Source organism: Rhinoraja longicauda, chromosome 10 (genome assembly GCF_053455715.1).
Source record: "Rhinoraja longicauda isolate Sanriku21f chromosome 10, sRhiLon1.1, whole genome shotgun sequence".
In the NCBI taxonomy this organism is placed as follows: domain Eukaryota; kingdom Metazoa; phylum Chordata; class Chondrichthyes; order Rajiformes; family Arhynchobatidae; genus Rhinoraja; species Rhinoraja longicauda.
In genome coordinates, this window is record NC_135962.1 from 25,180,870 (window position 1) to 25,196,500 (window position 15,631).

The 15,631-nt window shown below is 41.9% G+C and overlaps 1 protein-coding gene across 20 annotated transcripts in view; it reads left to right on the forward strand.

The window, feature by feature from the left end:
* The window catches only part of LOC144597286 (uncharacterized), a 301,061-nt gene that overhangs the window by 74,334 nt on the left and 211,096 nt on the right, over positions 1-15,631 (forward strand). Inside the window, exon 6 of one of the 20 annotated variants that reach the window (XM_078406433.1) lies at positions 10,067-10,623. The exons of the other annotated variants lie outside the window; for them this stretch is intronic. Within the exon in view, the coding sequence (XP_078262559.1) occupies positions 10,067-10,096 (30 nt within the window). The 3' untranslated portion in view covers positions 10,097-10,623. Of the gene's footprint in view, positions 1-10,066; positions 10,624-15,631 lie in introns of those variants that run through there. 20 annotated transcript variants of the gene reach the window in all.

Below are 15,631 nucleotides of genomic sequence, written 5' to 3' on the forward strand. Positions count from 1 at the left end.
CATAAAATGGGACTGGATTTATGTTTATTGTAGTCATGTGTACCAAGGTACAGTGAAAAGCCTTGCTTTGTAAGCTATCCAAACGGATCAGACATACCACACATAAATACAATCGTCAAATTCAAGTACAATAGGTCGATAAAAGTGGAAGAAATAGAGTGCAAAATATAGTTCTCAGCATTGTAGTGCATCAGTTCCACAGACAGAGTCTAATGTCCGCAATGGGACAGAGGTGAATTGGACAGTACCTTAGCTTATGGAAGGTCTGTTCAGAAGCCTGATAACAGAGGAGAAGAAGCTGTTCCTGAGTCTGGTGGTGCGCACTTTCAAGCTTCTGTACCTTATTGCGGACAGGAGCAGGGAGAAGAAGGAATGGCTATATGAACATTGTTCATCTCTCTCCATTGCAATGAACAAAACCAGGGACTAATGTTTTGAACCAAACTGAGTTATGTTGAAGAGCTGGCATTAGCTCAGTAATGTACCGAAATGTTATTGCAATAAGGGCCAATAGACTGGTTACCTACCTAATTGCATGCTGCAATGAAAGAATGAATGAACGCTTCATTGTCGCATGTGACAAGTCTTTTTTTGCATACCCAAGGTATGTAAAGGTTTGCCACATAAAGGGCGCCTACAAAGTATCCCATGCCAGGTCCTCCTTTGTTCCCCCCCCCAAACTCTCACAGTGGTTCCCACTGATTACCCCCCCCCCCCAACTCTCACAAGTGGTTCCCAATTGATGATGTCCTTTATTGTTCTCACCCCCCACCCCCCTCACGGTGGTTCCCCATGCCAGATCTTCCTTTGTTCCCCCCTCCCCCCCACTCTCACAGTGGTTCCCCTATGCTGAGTCCGCCTTTGTTCCCGGCAGCACGTCCACCTTCCTAACTGCATACTAACTTCCTATGATTTAAGTACAAGACAACTCATATTCTCTGAATGTAACACCACTCCCTGCACACTTGAGGCAATTTACTGAGGCCAATTAACCCACAAACCTGCAAGTCTTTGGGATGTGGGAGGAAACTGCAGAAACTGGAGGAAACCCACATGGTCACGGGAACAATGTGCAAACTCCACACAAATACTACAAATGTTGATTTGCAATTTGAACATTCGATATTTTATATTTCTATTCAAATCTTCCTGTTAATTTGATCATTTAGCTGATTATTTTTTTTTTTTTGTCTGGTCAGTATCCAAAAGAGGCACAACTTTTGTCGTGAAGTCAAATGTCAGAGTTTGTAATAAGGTGCATTATCACCTGTGCTAATTCTTTGAACACAACTGTACCTGTCCTTAAAGTAATAGAGAATAGATGGAAGAAAACCTCTGATAGCTGTGTACTGCTGGGCTCACCATTTAGATGGAAGCAGATTGGCCAAGTGACTATGAAACTGTTTACTTTTAACATGAGATTGTTATTAAAAGTGGTGAAGATATTTAGATTATGAAAGGAAAAGAACAACTTGTTCCAGAAAATTACTATTTCATTTTTGTATGATAGTGTTTATATTGCTTGCTTTGTAAAATGCCACGCAATTGTAGATATGTACTCTGTTTCGTAATTTTGTTTTGATATGTTAAAAAGTGCACTTTTTAATCTGTAAAATCTCTGAGGAAATACATAACATCTTACTTTACCTGAGCCGAGTCATTCATCTTTCTGTTGATACAGAGATTCAGGAAGCTGCAGAGAATTGACGCAGCTTAACTCCCTAGTTACAGGCAGAAATGCACATAATGACAGAACAGAATCGTCGTAAATGCTTCGGATTAATAGATAGCAATAATAATGCTAAGTATTATGTACAATAAAGTGCAACTTGCAAAAGTGATTTATCTTTTAGCACCATGTGATGGGGGGAGGGGGAGAGTGGGGGAGGGGGGAAGGAGAGGGCAGAGTAAGGCAGGGTGGGGGGGGGAGTGGGAGGGGGGAGAGGAGTGGGGGGGTTGAGGGACGGGTGGGGGTGGGGAGGGGGTGCAGAGTGGGGGGGAGTTGGGTGGGGGGAAGTGGGGGATGGAGTGGGTGAGTGCGGGGGAGGAGGGGGATAAGGGGGATTGAGTGGGGCGGGGGGGTGAGACTCCTAGACCAATACAGAAGAGGCTTTGGGTCCAGGTCTCACTCTGCCTGTAGCGCTGGCGCCACAGGGCCGAGGTGAGTGACGCCCTCTCCCCTTCCCTGTCCCCCCTCTACGAGGAATGGGCCCAACGGGTCCACTTGGTCTAGTTTTAAATAAAACTGCTAAGCCCTGAAGTCAGAATATTAGTTTGATCTGCATCTGTATACCAACCATCACAAAGTCTAAACAGATGGTTATGAAGCATTTGATATATTATGCAGGAGATCTAATATTTAAAAAAATAATGTTAAGTCAAGAGTCAAGAGTTTTTTTAATGTCATGTGTCCTAGACAGAACAATGAAATTCTTACTTGCAGCTGCATATTAGAATATGTAAACATAGTATGTAAAACTAGTATAGTTTAGTTTCATTTATTATTGTCACGTGTACCGAGGTACAGTGAAAAGCTTTTTTGTTTGAATGCTATCCAGTCAGCGGAAAGACTATACATAATTTCAATCAAGCTGTCCACAGTGTACAGATACAGGATAAAAGGAATAATGTTTAGTGCAAGATAAAGTCCAGTAAAATCTGATTAAAGATAGTTCGAGGGTCTCCAATGTGGTAGATGATAGGTCAGGACCACTCTCTAGTTGGTGATAGGATGGTTCAGTTGCCTAATAACAGCTGGGAAGAAACCGTCCCTGAATTTTAGAAAATGGCAACAACATTTTCACTGATTTTTTTAGAATGTAAGTTTAGTTTACAACTTTCGAATTTGGCAGCAATCTTTTTGCCAAATTTTTAGAATGTAGGTTTAGCTTACTGTTTTTTAATTTGTCAGTGATATTTTCATCAAGTTTTTGACAAGAATTAAAGAACCACTCCTTCTTTCAAAGCCTTTCGGTGACATTGCATTATCTCTATGCCCTGTGACCATCCATTGATTGAGATTCCTGAGGTACACTGCAGGTACACTTTGACTCTAAGTGTAGAGGGACTGTTGATAACATTTCTAATGGTTACAGATTGTTGATGGAGTAGTCAATTGAGCACCATCGTCATAAACACAGCACATATAAGGTTGTGAGTATCCTTAAACTTTTTATTAAATAGGTCAATTATGATCATGCCAAACATGCAAAATGCACAATGATGTAAATATAAACTCTTAAGTTGATCCCAGTTTTACATAAACTATGTTCTTAGAGTAACTTAGTGTGTAAAAAGCAACATTTAACCATAAATTTTAAAGATATTCATCAAAATGGATTTTATTTATTTAAAAATATTGATCAGTTTAAAGAAATATGAAGATTAGCAATATTATCTATTTTAAATTAGGGTATTTGTGTGTTTGAGGTTGATGGCATGAATCATATTGAAAAGTAATCTTGTGACCTGATTCATAAAAGTTCTCTCTTCAGTTCAAAATCTGTCAGAATGGCCATGGGACTTTAATAAATAACAATTATACTCTCTTGGGTTAGATTGGATTTGTAAATCGTTTGATCCATTGTATGTATGAAACTACAAATGGAGATATTTGATTTATATCAGTCTTACTCAATTGATACCTCATATCAAAACATTATGTTAGTTATTCCCTGGTTACTGGAAAATGGTGGAATATGCTTGAGTGTGTGCCTTAGTTTTAGAGATACAGTGTGGAAACAGACCCTTCCTTCGGCCCACCGTGTCAGAGCTGACCTGTGATTCCCGCACACTAGTTCAATCCTATACATCAGGGACCATTTACAGAAGCCAATTAACCAACAAACCCTCACATCTTTGGGATGTGGTCACTGGAAGAATGTGCAAACTACACACACACAGTACCCGTGGTTGGGGTCGAACCCAGGTCTTTGGCACTGTGAAGCAGCAACTGTACCACTATGCCACCCTTGCTTATCATTTTTTCCACCCTCTGAATCCAATGGAACAAAACATTGTGAGAAATGTGAAAGTATGCGAGGTCCAATCCAGAAATGAATGTACTGTTTACAGAATTCATCAGAACAAGGCATCATTGGCCGCATCGCCCAACACCAGCCAAACACCACAACCTCAGCCACCCAGAGTGGCAAGTGCAGAGATTACCACAATCTGCAAGATCCCTTCCAAATTATGCACACTGCTAACACAGAAGCAGTGAATCAGCCAACTGAATGGTTCTCTCATCAGCTGGAGTGCGGTCCTGACCTCCCATTTACCTCATAGGAGACTTTTGAACATTATTGAATTCTTGGAACTGAAGAACATTTTATAGACATTGCACAGAAACAGGCCCTTCAGCCCACTCAGTGCACGCTGACTATCTAGTTCATACTAGTTCCATGTTATCCCACTTTCCCACTCCCTACACACTAGAGGCAATTCACAGAGGCCAATTAACCTACAAACCCGTACGTCTTTGGGATGTGGGAGGAAATCGGAGCGCTCGGAGGAAAACCACGTGGTCACAGGGAGAACGTACAAACATAGACAGCACCAGAGGTCAGGATTGAACCCAGGTCTCCGGCACAGTGGGCCAGCGGCTCTTCGGGCTGCGCCACTGTGCTGCTTAAAACTAAAGCATGAACTCGCAATGCAAGGACCTCACATAAGTAGGGGGATGAACTTGGCAAAGTCCCTGCACTGCATGCATCGAAAGAAACAGATATTTTTATCTGCACTTCACAAGGAAGCGGTATACTTGTTTTCTCTCGTTTATGCCAAATGTAACTCAGCTGCATTGCTTATTTTGTCTCCGATCCCTTGTTTTTCCTGCAATTTTTTTCCTTGTCGGTGTTTAAAGAAAATGAATACATGAATCTCATCAGTGGCTATGCATGGGGGTGAATAAATATGAAATAGCATTGAGCATTAAATACATTTACTCCTCTTTTTTGTGTTCAGATAATTGAATGCAGGTGTGTTACAGGGAAGAAAAATCAATATTAATGGAAAATCTACATGTGACATTCACGCAATAATATGCAATGACATGACCCGAGTATTCCTTCAAGCACATTATTCTTAAACCCTTGAATGTATTTGTTAAAACAAGTCCAACAGTGTCATTTTACTTTTACTGGCCAAGGGAACGTTCTGAAATTAAATACATTCACTGGAATTTCTTTCAAACATTTGGTTACAGTGAATTGCTGTGCTACGAGAAATGTGATCACCGATGATATACTGTAAATTTCTTTGTACATTTTGACAACGTAATACTTCCTCCTATATCTTTCATCGAGCTGTCAATAAATGACACCAGTAATGTAGAGGGAGGGTGCTTTGTCGAAATCTGTTGGATGAAGTTCAGTTTTCAAGGGTGGAGAATTTAAAGGTCAACACGGTAGCCTATTGGCTTTTAAACCTTTACAAAGTCAATATATTATCCGATTTTAAAAGTGTACACAAAAGCTACTTTACAGGTGATTATGTGTGTTTTATTGTGACTTTAGAGTAATGGTCCTCTTTGATGTTGGTTGAAAGGTGAGATCAGCATTAGGTAGCTTGCCTGGGGGTGGCCATTGAAAATCCAACATGATGCACAGAGCTCAAACAGCTCATAACGAACAATAGTTCCTTACATACATTATTACAGCCCATCAGTCATTTGTTTACATTGTATCTGAGAAGTTGAAATAGGGTTTGTCAACTTTCTTTGTTGAGGTAATGAAACAATAGCCACAACAAGGTTGAGGATCAAATTCTCACTGTGTGTCTATTGCCACGGGTCATAAATAAGGTCGTTTTGATACCTGATGGATATCTGAGTCTTAATTCTGCCATGCATCTTATTCATTTGTCAGTATTCTGAATGAGTATGTGCATGAGGCTTTCCTATAATATGCTTGATATAGGATTACTTGACATTTGATGGACTGTAATTACATCAAATAGTCTTTAACATGGATATATCTACACAGATGTTTGAAGCATTGTCTGATAATGGCAGTTCTTAGGATAGAGAGGTATTAAGTACAGTATGGCAATGTTCCTTAAAGTTGGTTTAGTTTAGTTTTGTTTAGCTTAGAGACACAGTGTGAAACAGGCCCTTCAGCCCACCGATTCAGTGCTGACAAGCAATCTACCGTACACTATTTTTATCCGACATATTAGGGCCAATTTACAGAGGTCAATTAGACTATGCACATCTTTGGAATATGGGCAGAAACCAGAGCACCTGGAGAAAACCCACGTGGTCACAGGGGGAACATACAAGCTCTGTACAGACAGCACCTGTAATTAGGATCAAACCTGGGTCTCTGCGGCTGGAAGGCAGCAACTCTACCGCTGTGCCACTCTCTTATCATTTCTCTTTTCCTTAGCTAACATATAACACTGATTAACTGATCATTGGCCTCACTAAATTGGATTATTATGCACAGCTTATACTTAGCTCACTATATGAATAATAATGGAGTAATATTACACTTATTATTTTCAATATTCGTGCAGACTGCCTGAAGTCCCATGGTGTCAGATCAAATATGGGCAAGGATCCTTCTGATGACCACTTGTCCTCTTTTGCCTGGTGAATCTGTGCTTCTCTGTGTTCACTGGTTCAATGGCTCTTCACTATCACATGTACAATCAGTGAAATTCTTTTTTTGCATACATTTCTGTAAAGTATTACCATACCTAAGCACAATCACCAATTAGGTACAAAGTGTATAGAAATAATTCACTGAGTCGGGGGGGGGGGGGGGGGGGGGTTTATACAAGAGGGGCCAGGTTTTGGCCCCATTTTCTAAGTTCAGTCCGACCCATGCACGGGGTCTCCTGGAGCGGTGCCAGATCCAGACGAGCCCCAGACTGCTGCAGGGCCTCCAGCCGTCGCCTGCATCCAGATCGTCTAGAGAACCATCGTCCCTGTCCTCACCCGGCCACCTTCAGCCTTTGTGCCCCGGGGGCGCCTCCCACAGCCGACCTTGAGGGCGTGGAATGAAAGACCCTGCTTCTCTTGCATCCGTCGTCACCGACTCCCTCCACCCTTCTCTCTGGTCCTCGGGGATGAGCAGGGTCCGGGCCCATCGGGTCCTTCTGCAACACGGCCCACCGGGGTCCTTCATGTTGAACTTTGAATGATATTTGGAAACAGCGCTGAAAGTATCAAAGCTCTGGGTTGGGGGTTTAACATCATGCAATGTTCACCATTAAGAGCAAGCAGGAGTGCTGAAGGACAAAGCTGCTCAACTGGTTCTGGGGCAGATACTGAGTGAACCAACGCATGGCGTACTTGATCCTAGGATGGCACAGTGGTATAGTTGCAACTTTACAGCACCAGAGACCCTGGGTCGATCCCCTCTACAAGTACTGTCTGTCTATACAGAGTTAGTACGTTTTCCCCGTGACCTGTGCGGGTGCTCCAGTTTTTTCCCACACTCCTAAGACATGCAGGTTTGCAGGCTAATTGGCTTAGTAAAAATTGCAAGTTGTTCATAGTGTGTGTAGGATAGTGTTAGTGTACAGGGGTATCAGTGGTCGGCGCGGACTCAGTGGGCTAAAGGGCAACTTGCCTGGGACCAGCCACATCGAAGCAATGGCCAAGAAAGCACACCAGCGCTTCTACTTCCTTAGAAGGCTTGGGAAGTTCGGCATGTCCGCAACAACCCTCACCAACTTCTACAGATGCGCTGTGGAAAGCATTTTATCGGGGTGAATCACAGCATGGGATTGGGAACAGTTCCATCCTAAACCGCACGAAATTGTCGACAATTATGGATGCAGCCCAAACCATCAAACAAACCAACCTCCCTTCCATTGATTCCATCTCCACTTCACACTGCCTCAGCAAGGCCACCAGCATAATCAAGGATGAGTCTCACCCCGGTCACTCCCTCTTCGCCCCTCTCGCATCAGGCAAGAGGTGCAGAAGTGTGAAAACACATTCCTGTAGATTCTGGGACAGTTTCCTCCTGCTGTTATCAGATAACAGAATCATCCTATCAACAAGTAGAGAGCAGTCCTGAGCTACAATCTACCTAATTAGAGATCCTCAGCCTATCTTTAATCGGATTTTACGGGACTTTATCTTGTACCAAACGTTATTCCTTATTTCCTGCATCTGTGCACTGTACACCTTTCTGAAAATATATTGTATCATTCATCACTTCAATCAAATGATCAATGGTCACACTCAAGCAAATATTAAATTAGAGGACAGTACATCATCCTTCCTCTCATTCACCCATTTCCGGCATTATCAGCGTAGCAGTGCTGGATAAATGTCATTTTAAACTTGAAATCTGTTGTAGCTTCCTTCTCTTTGCCTCGATCTCAACTAATTTGGCACAGACCAGGGATCAAAGTGTGTCGCTCATCCACAAGCTACAGGCAGAAAATTGAATGTGATTTTTTTTTTTAAGGAACTACAGAGTTCATTGTAAAAGATCACTGTTAGTCTGTAAGATATCTGATATGTTTCAGTCTGTATAAATACGCAGACCGGTGTTTCCCTTTAGACTTTTAGACATCAGAGATACAGCATGGAAACCGGCCCCGCGCTGACCAGCAGTCAACGCATTACACAGGCACTATCTTACACACAAGGAACAATTTTACATTTAACCGAAGCCAATTAACCTACAAACCTGCACGTCTTTGGAATGTGGGAGGAAACCGGAGCACCCAGAGAAAACCCTCGCAGTCACGGGGAGAACGTTCAAACACCGTAAAGACAGCACACATAGTCAGGATCGGACCCGGGTCTCTGACACTATAAGGCAGCAGCTCAAACATTGTGCCACCATGTCGCCCAAGTTCAGTTTCAGTATTTTGGCGTTCTGCAAATGTAAAATGATTTGGGTGTCCAGAGAATTATTTTTTAATGTAACCATTGCAAATTGTATAATTAGACGTTGTTAATCGATTTTAAACTTTATTACTCAGAGTGCCATAAAGTCACGGAGTTGCGCAGCACTCAAACAGGCAGATCATGACCTTTAATTAAAACAAAATTGTCCTGAATTGCAGTGAAAGTCATTGAGCACAAATGTTTATTTTAGTGAGAGTTAGGAAGTGAATGGGGAAGAATTTCAAAACTGGTATTTCACACTAAACCTGCAAAGAGTAGGAAATCAGTTAATCAGAATTAAGATAACTTTATTTTATACTGCACTGACAAATCAAGCTTTGAGCTTAACTTCTGTCATTTTTGAAAGATATTTTCTGGTTCAAAAATAATCAGTTTTGGTAAGATCTACTACATAAAAGATGGATATTTAAAGCGATTTCCTTTGTTAATCTTCGTGTCAGTAATCTATTGGGACATCGCAAGATAAACTGAATAAAAGGTTTGAAATGCTAGGCTTTATAAATTTATGGACAATCAATGCAAGGATGATAGTAGACCTAGGTCTGAGGTGAGAGGGGAAAAATGTAATCGGAACCTGAGGGGCAAGTTTTCACAATGAGTGTGGTGGTTAAATCGTACCAGCTGCCAGAGGAGGTAGGTGCGGCAAGTGGTGTACATCTAAAAACATTTGGACAGGTACCTAACAGTCAATATAAGTGTCATTCAATATTTGTATGTCGTCACTTGAACAGTGGAGAGATCTACTGCAGATTGTTTAGATGAAGTGAGACGTTAATAACATTATAATTTCATGCTGATTAATCTCTGCATTAGGGGCAGCGGCAGAGTTGCTGCCTTACAGCACTGGAGACCCCGGTTCGATCCTCACTACGAGTGCTGTCTGTACGGAGTTGCACTTCTCCCTGTGACCATGTGGGTTTTCTCCAGGTGCTCTGGTTTCCTTCCACACTCCAAAGACGTACAGGTTTTAATTGGAGATACGTTAATTGGCTTTGGTAAAAATTGTAAATTGTCCCCAGTGTGTAAGATGGTGTTGGTGTGTGAGGATCGCTGGGCGGCGCGGACTCGGTGGGCCGAAATGCCTGTTTCCCTGCTGTATCTCTAAACTAAACTAAATCCTTATCGCCATTGTGATTGTGCAAACCATTGCACGTGATGAGATTTGCTTAACATTTTAATAACTTATTTCAGCATTGCAGTGACACCTTCTCCGACAAGTAACTGAGTCAGTTTTGAAGAAAGGATTTTCATGCATATTCCAGGATGCTTTGCAATCAAGGAAGCAGTTTTGAAGAGTGATGACTTGTGATGACAGAAACATGATTTACAACCCCCGACAAACATTGAGAAGAATGACAAGATAATGGGTCATACTGAACCAGATCCCAACCATTGCCAGGACATGCTGCCTGAGGTGCCCACCTGCCTAGACATTGTTTCATACAGAGAAAGGGTATGGATGAACCATTTGACGGTACACACCCACAAGGTCTCCTGTGAGACAGAGTGGGCTCCAGGAGATGAGTAATCCTCAGCTCTGCACCTTTGATGTGAGCCTCAAAGACTTTTACATTAACACTGCTAAAAGTCGGAGATATTTAAAAACCGTTCAAAAGACAAGTAGTAGGTAAAAAGAGTAAAACTTTATTTTAAAGAACTAGTTAAAATGCTCAATGATTCAAATGGGACTTTATTGTCACCTGTACCGAAGCAGTGAAATACTTGGCTTTGTATACAATGCAGTCAAATCATAACATAGATAAGTACAATCATAGATAAGTACAAATGTGTTATGGTTGTGGTGTAAAAATAGTACCGCCAACTTGGGCCCTTCATGTGTCAAAGTTCTTCACAGAGTCTTATCTTGGCCCTAAAGACCCATTGTCCTGGTGACGGCACGGGGTCGGTATTGCAGGGGTTGACCCAGCCTGGTGATGCTGTTGGTGTCCTCTGCCACTGCTGTAAAATAGCAACTGGTAGATCCAGCAGATCTTGGTGGACAGAGCGCAAGTGTTCAGTGAAACTCTAATTTTTTTTTTGATTCTCATATTATCTTAGCAAGAATGCTGATAATTTTAAGGACAATTTTATATTTTGGAGGGTCATTTGTTTATCACTAAAACAAAAAGTGTTTAAAACAAAGTAAAATGATGCAAATACTTTATAGGTCATAGGAGCAGCAGGAGGTCAATGGTTACAGGGAGAGGGCACAAGAATGGTGTTGAGAAGGAAAAATAGATCAGCCATGATTGAATGGCAAACTAGACTCGATGGGCTGAATGGCTTAATTCTGCTTCTAGGTCTTATGGTTATAATGTCACTCATTGGACTTGAAAATACCGAGCTATCTTGATTTTTTTTGCGTGACCTTTGTAAGGTCCACATTCCATAGGTCATTCACATATCACAATCCCTGTATTCATTTTCCACTTCTTACCAGGTTAGGCCCTATATTTTTAAAGATCAGTTTCTTTGAATCACCAAATTTACAGCAATTTTAATTATACTTCTCTCACGGTGCGGAATTGAATTTGATATCCAGTCCACTTCATACAGCACTGTATGCAATCAGGCCCAAAAAACATTTGGAGATGTTTTTTCCTCCATTGTTTACAGTACTTCAAGCTTTGCATATATTCTCTTTTGCCCATGACATGCTTTAGACTTAGAGCTGAACCCAACTAGTTTAACCTCCCCTCCCCATTCCCCTACTGACCTTTCTGTCCTGGGCCTTCTCCATTGCCAGAGTGAGGCTACACACAAGCTGGAACAGGACCTCATCTTCCGCTTGGGCAGCTTACAACCCAGCAGTTCCAATGTTAGGCAACTAACCTACATATAACCCCCTCCCCCCACTCTTTCCCCCTCTCTTCCATGTGCCCCACATGGATGCCTACACATATCTCCCTTTTTCCTTCCCCCATCCCCTTCCACCTATATTCCTTCCACTGGCTTCACATTTAGTGCAACTTCTATCCTTATCTCACACTTTTTGTCTTTTCATCTGCCCTTTGACCAAAGCACCGCCCTCGCCTGTATCCACCTATCACTTGCCAGATATTGTCCTGCCCCACTTCAAGCTTTCTCCCCCTCCACCACTACAATCATTCTGAAGAAGGGTTCTGACCCAAAACATCACCTATCCATGTTTTCCAGAGATGCTGCATGACCCGCTGAGTTAGTACAGCACTTTGTGTCTCCTCACTGGCATACACTTTTATTGTCTTTAAACTGGTTCCCTTTTTGCATTAGCCTGCACATTTTGTACACTGCTGAAACAATGAAACCAATGAGTTGCTTCAGCACTTTGAGTCTTTATTTGTGTGAACCAGCATCTGCAGTTCTTTGGGTGACACCATGGTGTAGCAGTGGAGTTCGATCCTGGCTATGGGTGCTGTCTGTGCGGAGTTTGTAGCTTCTCCTCGAGACCTGCGTGGGTTTTCTCTGGGTGCTCCGGTTTCCTCCCACACTCCAAAGACGTACAGGTTTGCAGGCTAATTGGCTTGGTAAATTGTAAATTGCCCCTAATGTGTGTAGGATAGTGTTAGTGTGTGGGGATCTTGGGCACGGACTTCTTGGGCCGAAGGGGCAGTTTCCGCGCTGTATCTTGAAGCTAAACTAAACTAAAAAGACTTGACAGTTCTGGGAGAAGAATGAATTAACCCCTGCTCTAGTCTACATGAGAACACAATATATTTTTAAAGGTTTGTTTATAACCTTGAAACCAAATATTTACTTTGTATATTGATGAAGGTATCGTAATCATAGATCTACTATGCATAGGATGAGACCACACTATACATAGCACAGTTGATAATAACCAATAAAACTTCATGTTTCCCATGCTTTCTTAAAATTACACGTGAACTATTGTGTTCTTTATTACAGCAGATCTGGCAAACAGACAAAAAATGCTTGAGGGAATATTATTCCATGGAATTAGATTTCTTCAGTAGATGTCACATTAGTCAGATGCTCCATGTTATTAAGATATAAATAACAGTAATTCTACATGATACATAACAGTCAAGGGTTCAAAATTTATTTCTATTGGCTTGTTAAAAATAAAAATATAAATCTCTTAAGTATGCACTGTAATTCAAATATATAATATAAACCATGTTTTAAATAATATATATGTCAACTCAGACAAGATTAATTAACTGTTTTTCATTTAGAAATGAATAAATATTTTTAGTGGTGTCACCTCAATATCTACTTAGATATTACTATTTATATCCTAATATAATTTCTTAAATGCTTTTTTTCTCTAAGGTATTTCATATTTAGACTGTTTTGTTCCTTAGGTGTGCTTTTTTGCTATATCCCTCCTGTGATTACGTTGTACAGAGGTAATCTTCATGTTCATAAGTGATTGGAGCAGAATTAGGCCACTTGGCCCATCAAATCTCTGCCATTCAATCATGGCTGATCTATCTTTCCCTCTCAACCCCATTCTCCTGCCTTCTTCCCATAGCCCCTGTCACTCGTACTAATCAAGAATCTTTCTATCTCTGCCTTAAAAATACCCATTGACTTGCTCTGAATTCCACAGATTCACCACCCTCTGATTAAAGAAATTCCTCCTCACCTTCTTCTTAAAGCTATGTCCTTTTATTTTGAGGCTATGGCCACTGGGTCCATGACTTTCCCACTAGTGGAAACATCCTCTCTACATCCACTCTATCCATTATTCATTCTTTTTCTTTGGTATGATCATTTTATGGTGTTATTCTACACAGGAAGTATTATTGACATCGTTCCTGTCATCTCATAAGTTTCAGTTAGTGGCATTTCAAAGACTTTTGGATGGGAATCTAGATATGCTGGGAATGGAGCGATATGGGTTATGTGCAGAGAGATAAGAGTTGGTCTTGTCATTATGTTCAGCATAGAGATTGTGGGCTGAAGGGCCTGTTCTTGTGCTGTGCTGTTCTATGTTCACTGTTTCCCAGGTTCAATCCTGACTCCGGGTGCTGTTTGTACAAAGTTTGTAAGTTCTTCCTGAGACTGCGTAGGTTTTCTCCGGGTGTTCCGGTTTCCTTCCACACTCCAAAGCCATACACATTTGTAGATTAATTGGCTTTAGTGTGTAGGTTGGTGCATGCGGATTGATGATCACCATGGACTTGGTGGGCCGAAGGACCTGTTTTTGTACTGTATTTCTGAAGTCTAAAGTTTCAATCCATATTTTTTCTTTTGACTAATGGCCATTTTCCATGTGAGGTGGTTAGGTGGGATCCATTTGGTTACAACATATCACACCAGACGATAGAACTAATGTGAATGTCCTTGCCAGACTGGTAAGCTGAAACCTTTATTGGAGAGATCTGGGGTGTTCCAAGACAGTGTCGATGATTGACCAGCATTCTTTAGTTTACAGATACAGCGTGGAAACAGGTCCTTCGTCCCACCAAATCTGCGTTGCGCAACAATCACCCTGTACACTAGATCTATCCTACACATGAGGGACAATTTTTACAGAGGCCAATTAACATAAACCTGCAGGTCTTTGGCACATGGGTGGAAAGTGGAACACCTGGAGAAAGCCCATGCGGTCACGGGGAGAACATACAAACTCCACTCAGACAGCACCCATAGTTAGGATCAAACCCAGATCTCTGGTTCTGTGAGGCAGCAACTCTACCACTGCCCAACAATAGCAGAGAGAAGAGGGCATGGGCTGGGTGGTGGAGAACTGTGGTGATAGATGAGGTCTTCTTGAGACAGTGCCTCTGGCAGATGCTCTCAATGGTAGGCAGAGTGATGGTCTGGGCTGAGTCTGCAGCTTGTTATGTTCCTCTGCAGTGGATAGCAAGGATACTTTCTGGAGTGCACCTGTAAAAGTTTGGGCATTCGAGAAAATTCCAAATCTCGTTAAACTTTTCAGTAGAGGCACTGGCACACCTTTTTCATGATTACATCTACCTGCTGGGACCAGCACAGGTTATCCAAGATGTTAACAGCCAGGAATTTGAAGCTGCTTAACTCTCTCCACTGCCAACCCACCAACGAACACTGGCAGTTGTCAACAGTGTCATTGGGGCAGCATGGTGGTGCCGCGGTAGAGTTGCTGCCTTACAGTGCCAGTTCGATCCTAACTATGGGTGCTGACTGTGCCGAGTTTGTACGTTCTCCCCGTGACTGCGTGGGTTCGTAGGTTAATTGATTTTGGTAAAAACTGTAAATTATCACCTAGGATAGAGCTAGTGTATGAGGATCATTGGTCGGCATGGATTGGTGGGCCGAAGGGCCTGATTCTGCACTGTATCTCTAAAATAAAGGTGATCTCCTGACTTTCCCTCTCTGCAGTCAACGGTCAGTTCCTTGGCTATGTTGACGTTGAAGGTATTCTATCTCTCTCTTATATCCTTGCACAAAATGCAGCCCCTGTAAAACATCTCCATAATTGGCTTCAGAAAATTGTGAATTGTCCCTAGTGTGTAGGATATGGCTAGTGTTCGGGGTGATCGTTGGTTTCCGTATTGTATTTCGAAAGTCTAAAGTCTAACATCTAACGGAGGTACAGAAGCCTGGAGTCCCACACCACCAGGTTCAGGAACAGCTATTTTCCTTCAACCATCTGGGTCTTTAACCGACCCGCACAACTCTAATCCTTGGCAACGGAATGTTACAGACAACCTCTTGCTTAACCATGGACTTGCTTCCCAATTGTTTTGCACTTGTGTTTTGTTCTCGCCTTTTTTCTTTTCACTGTCTTGTAGAATTTATGTACAATTCTGTGTTCTTTTGTGT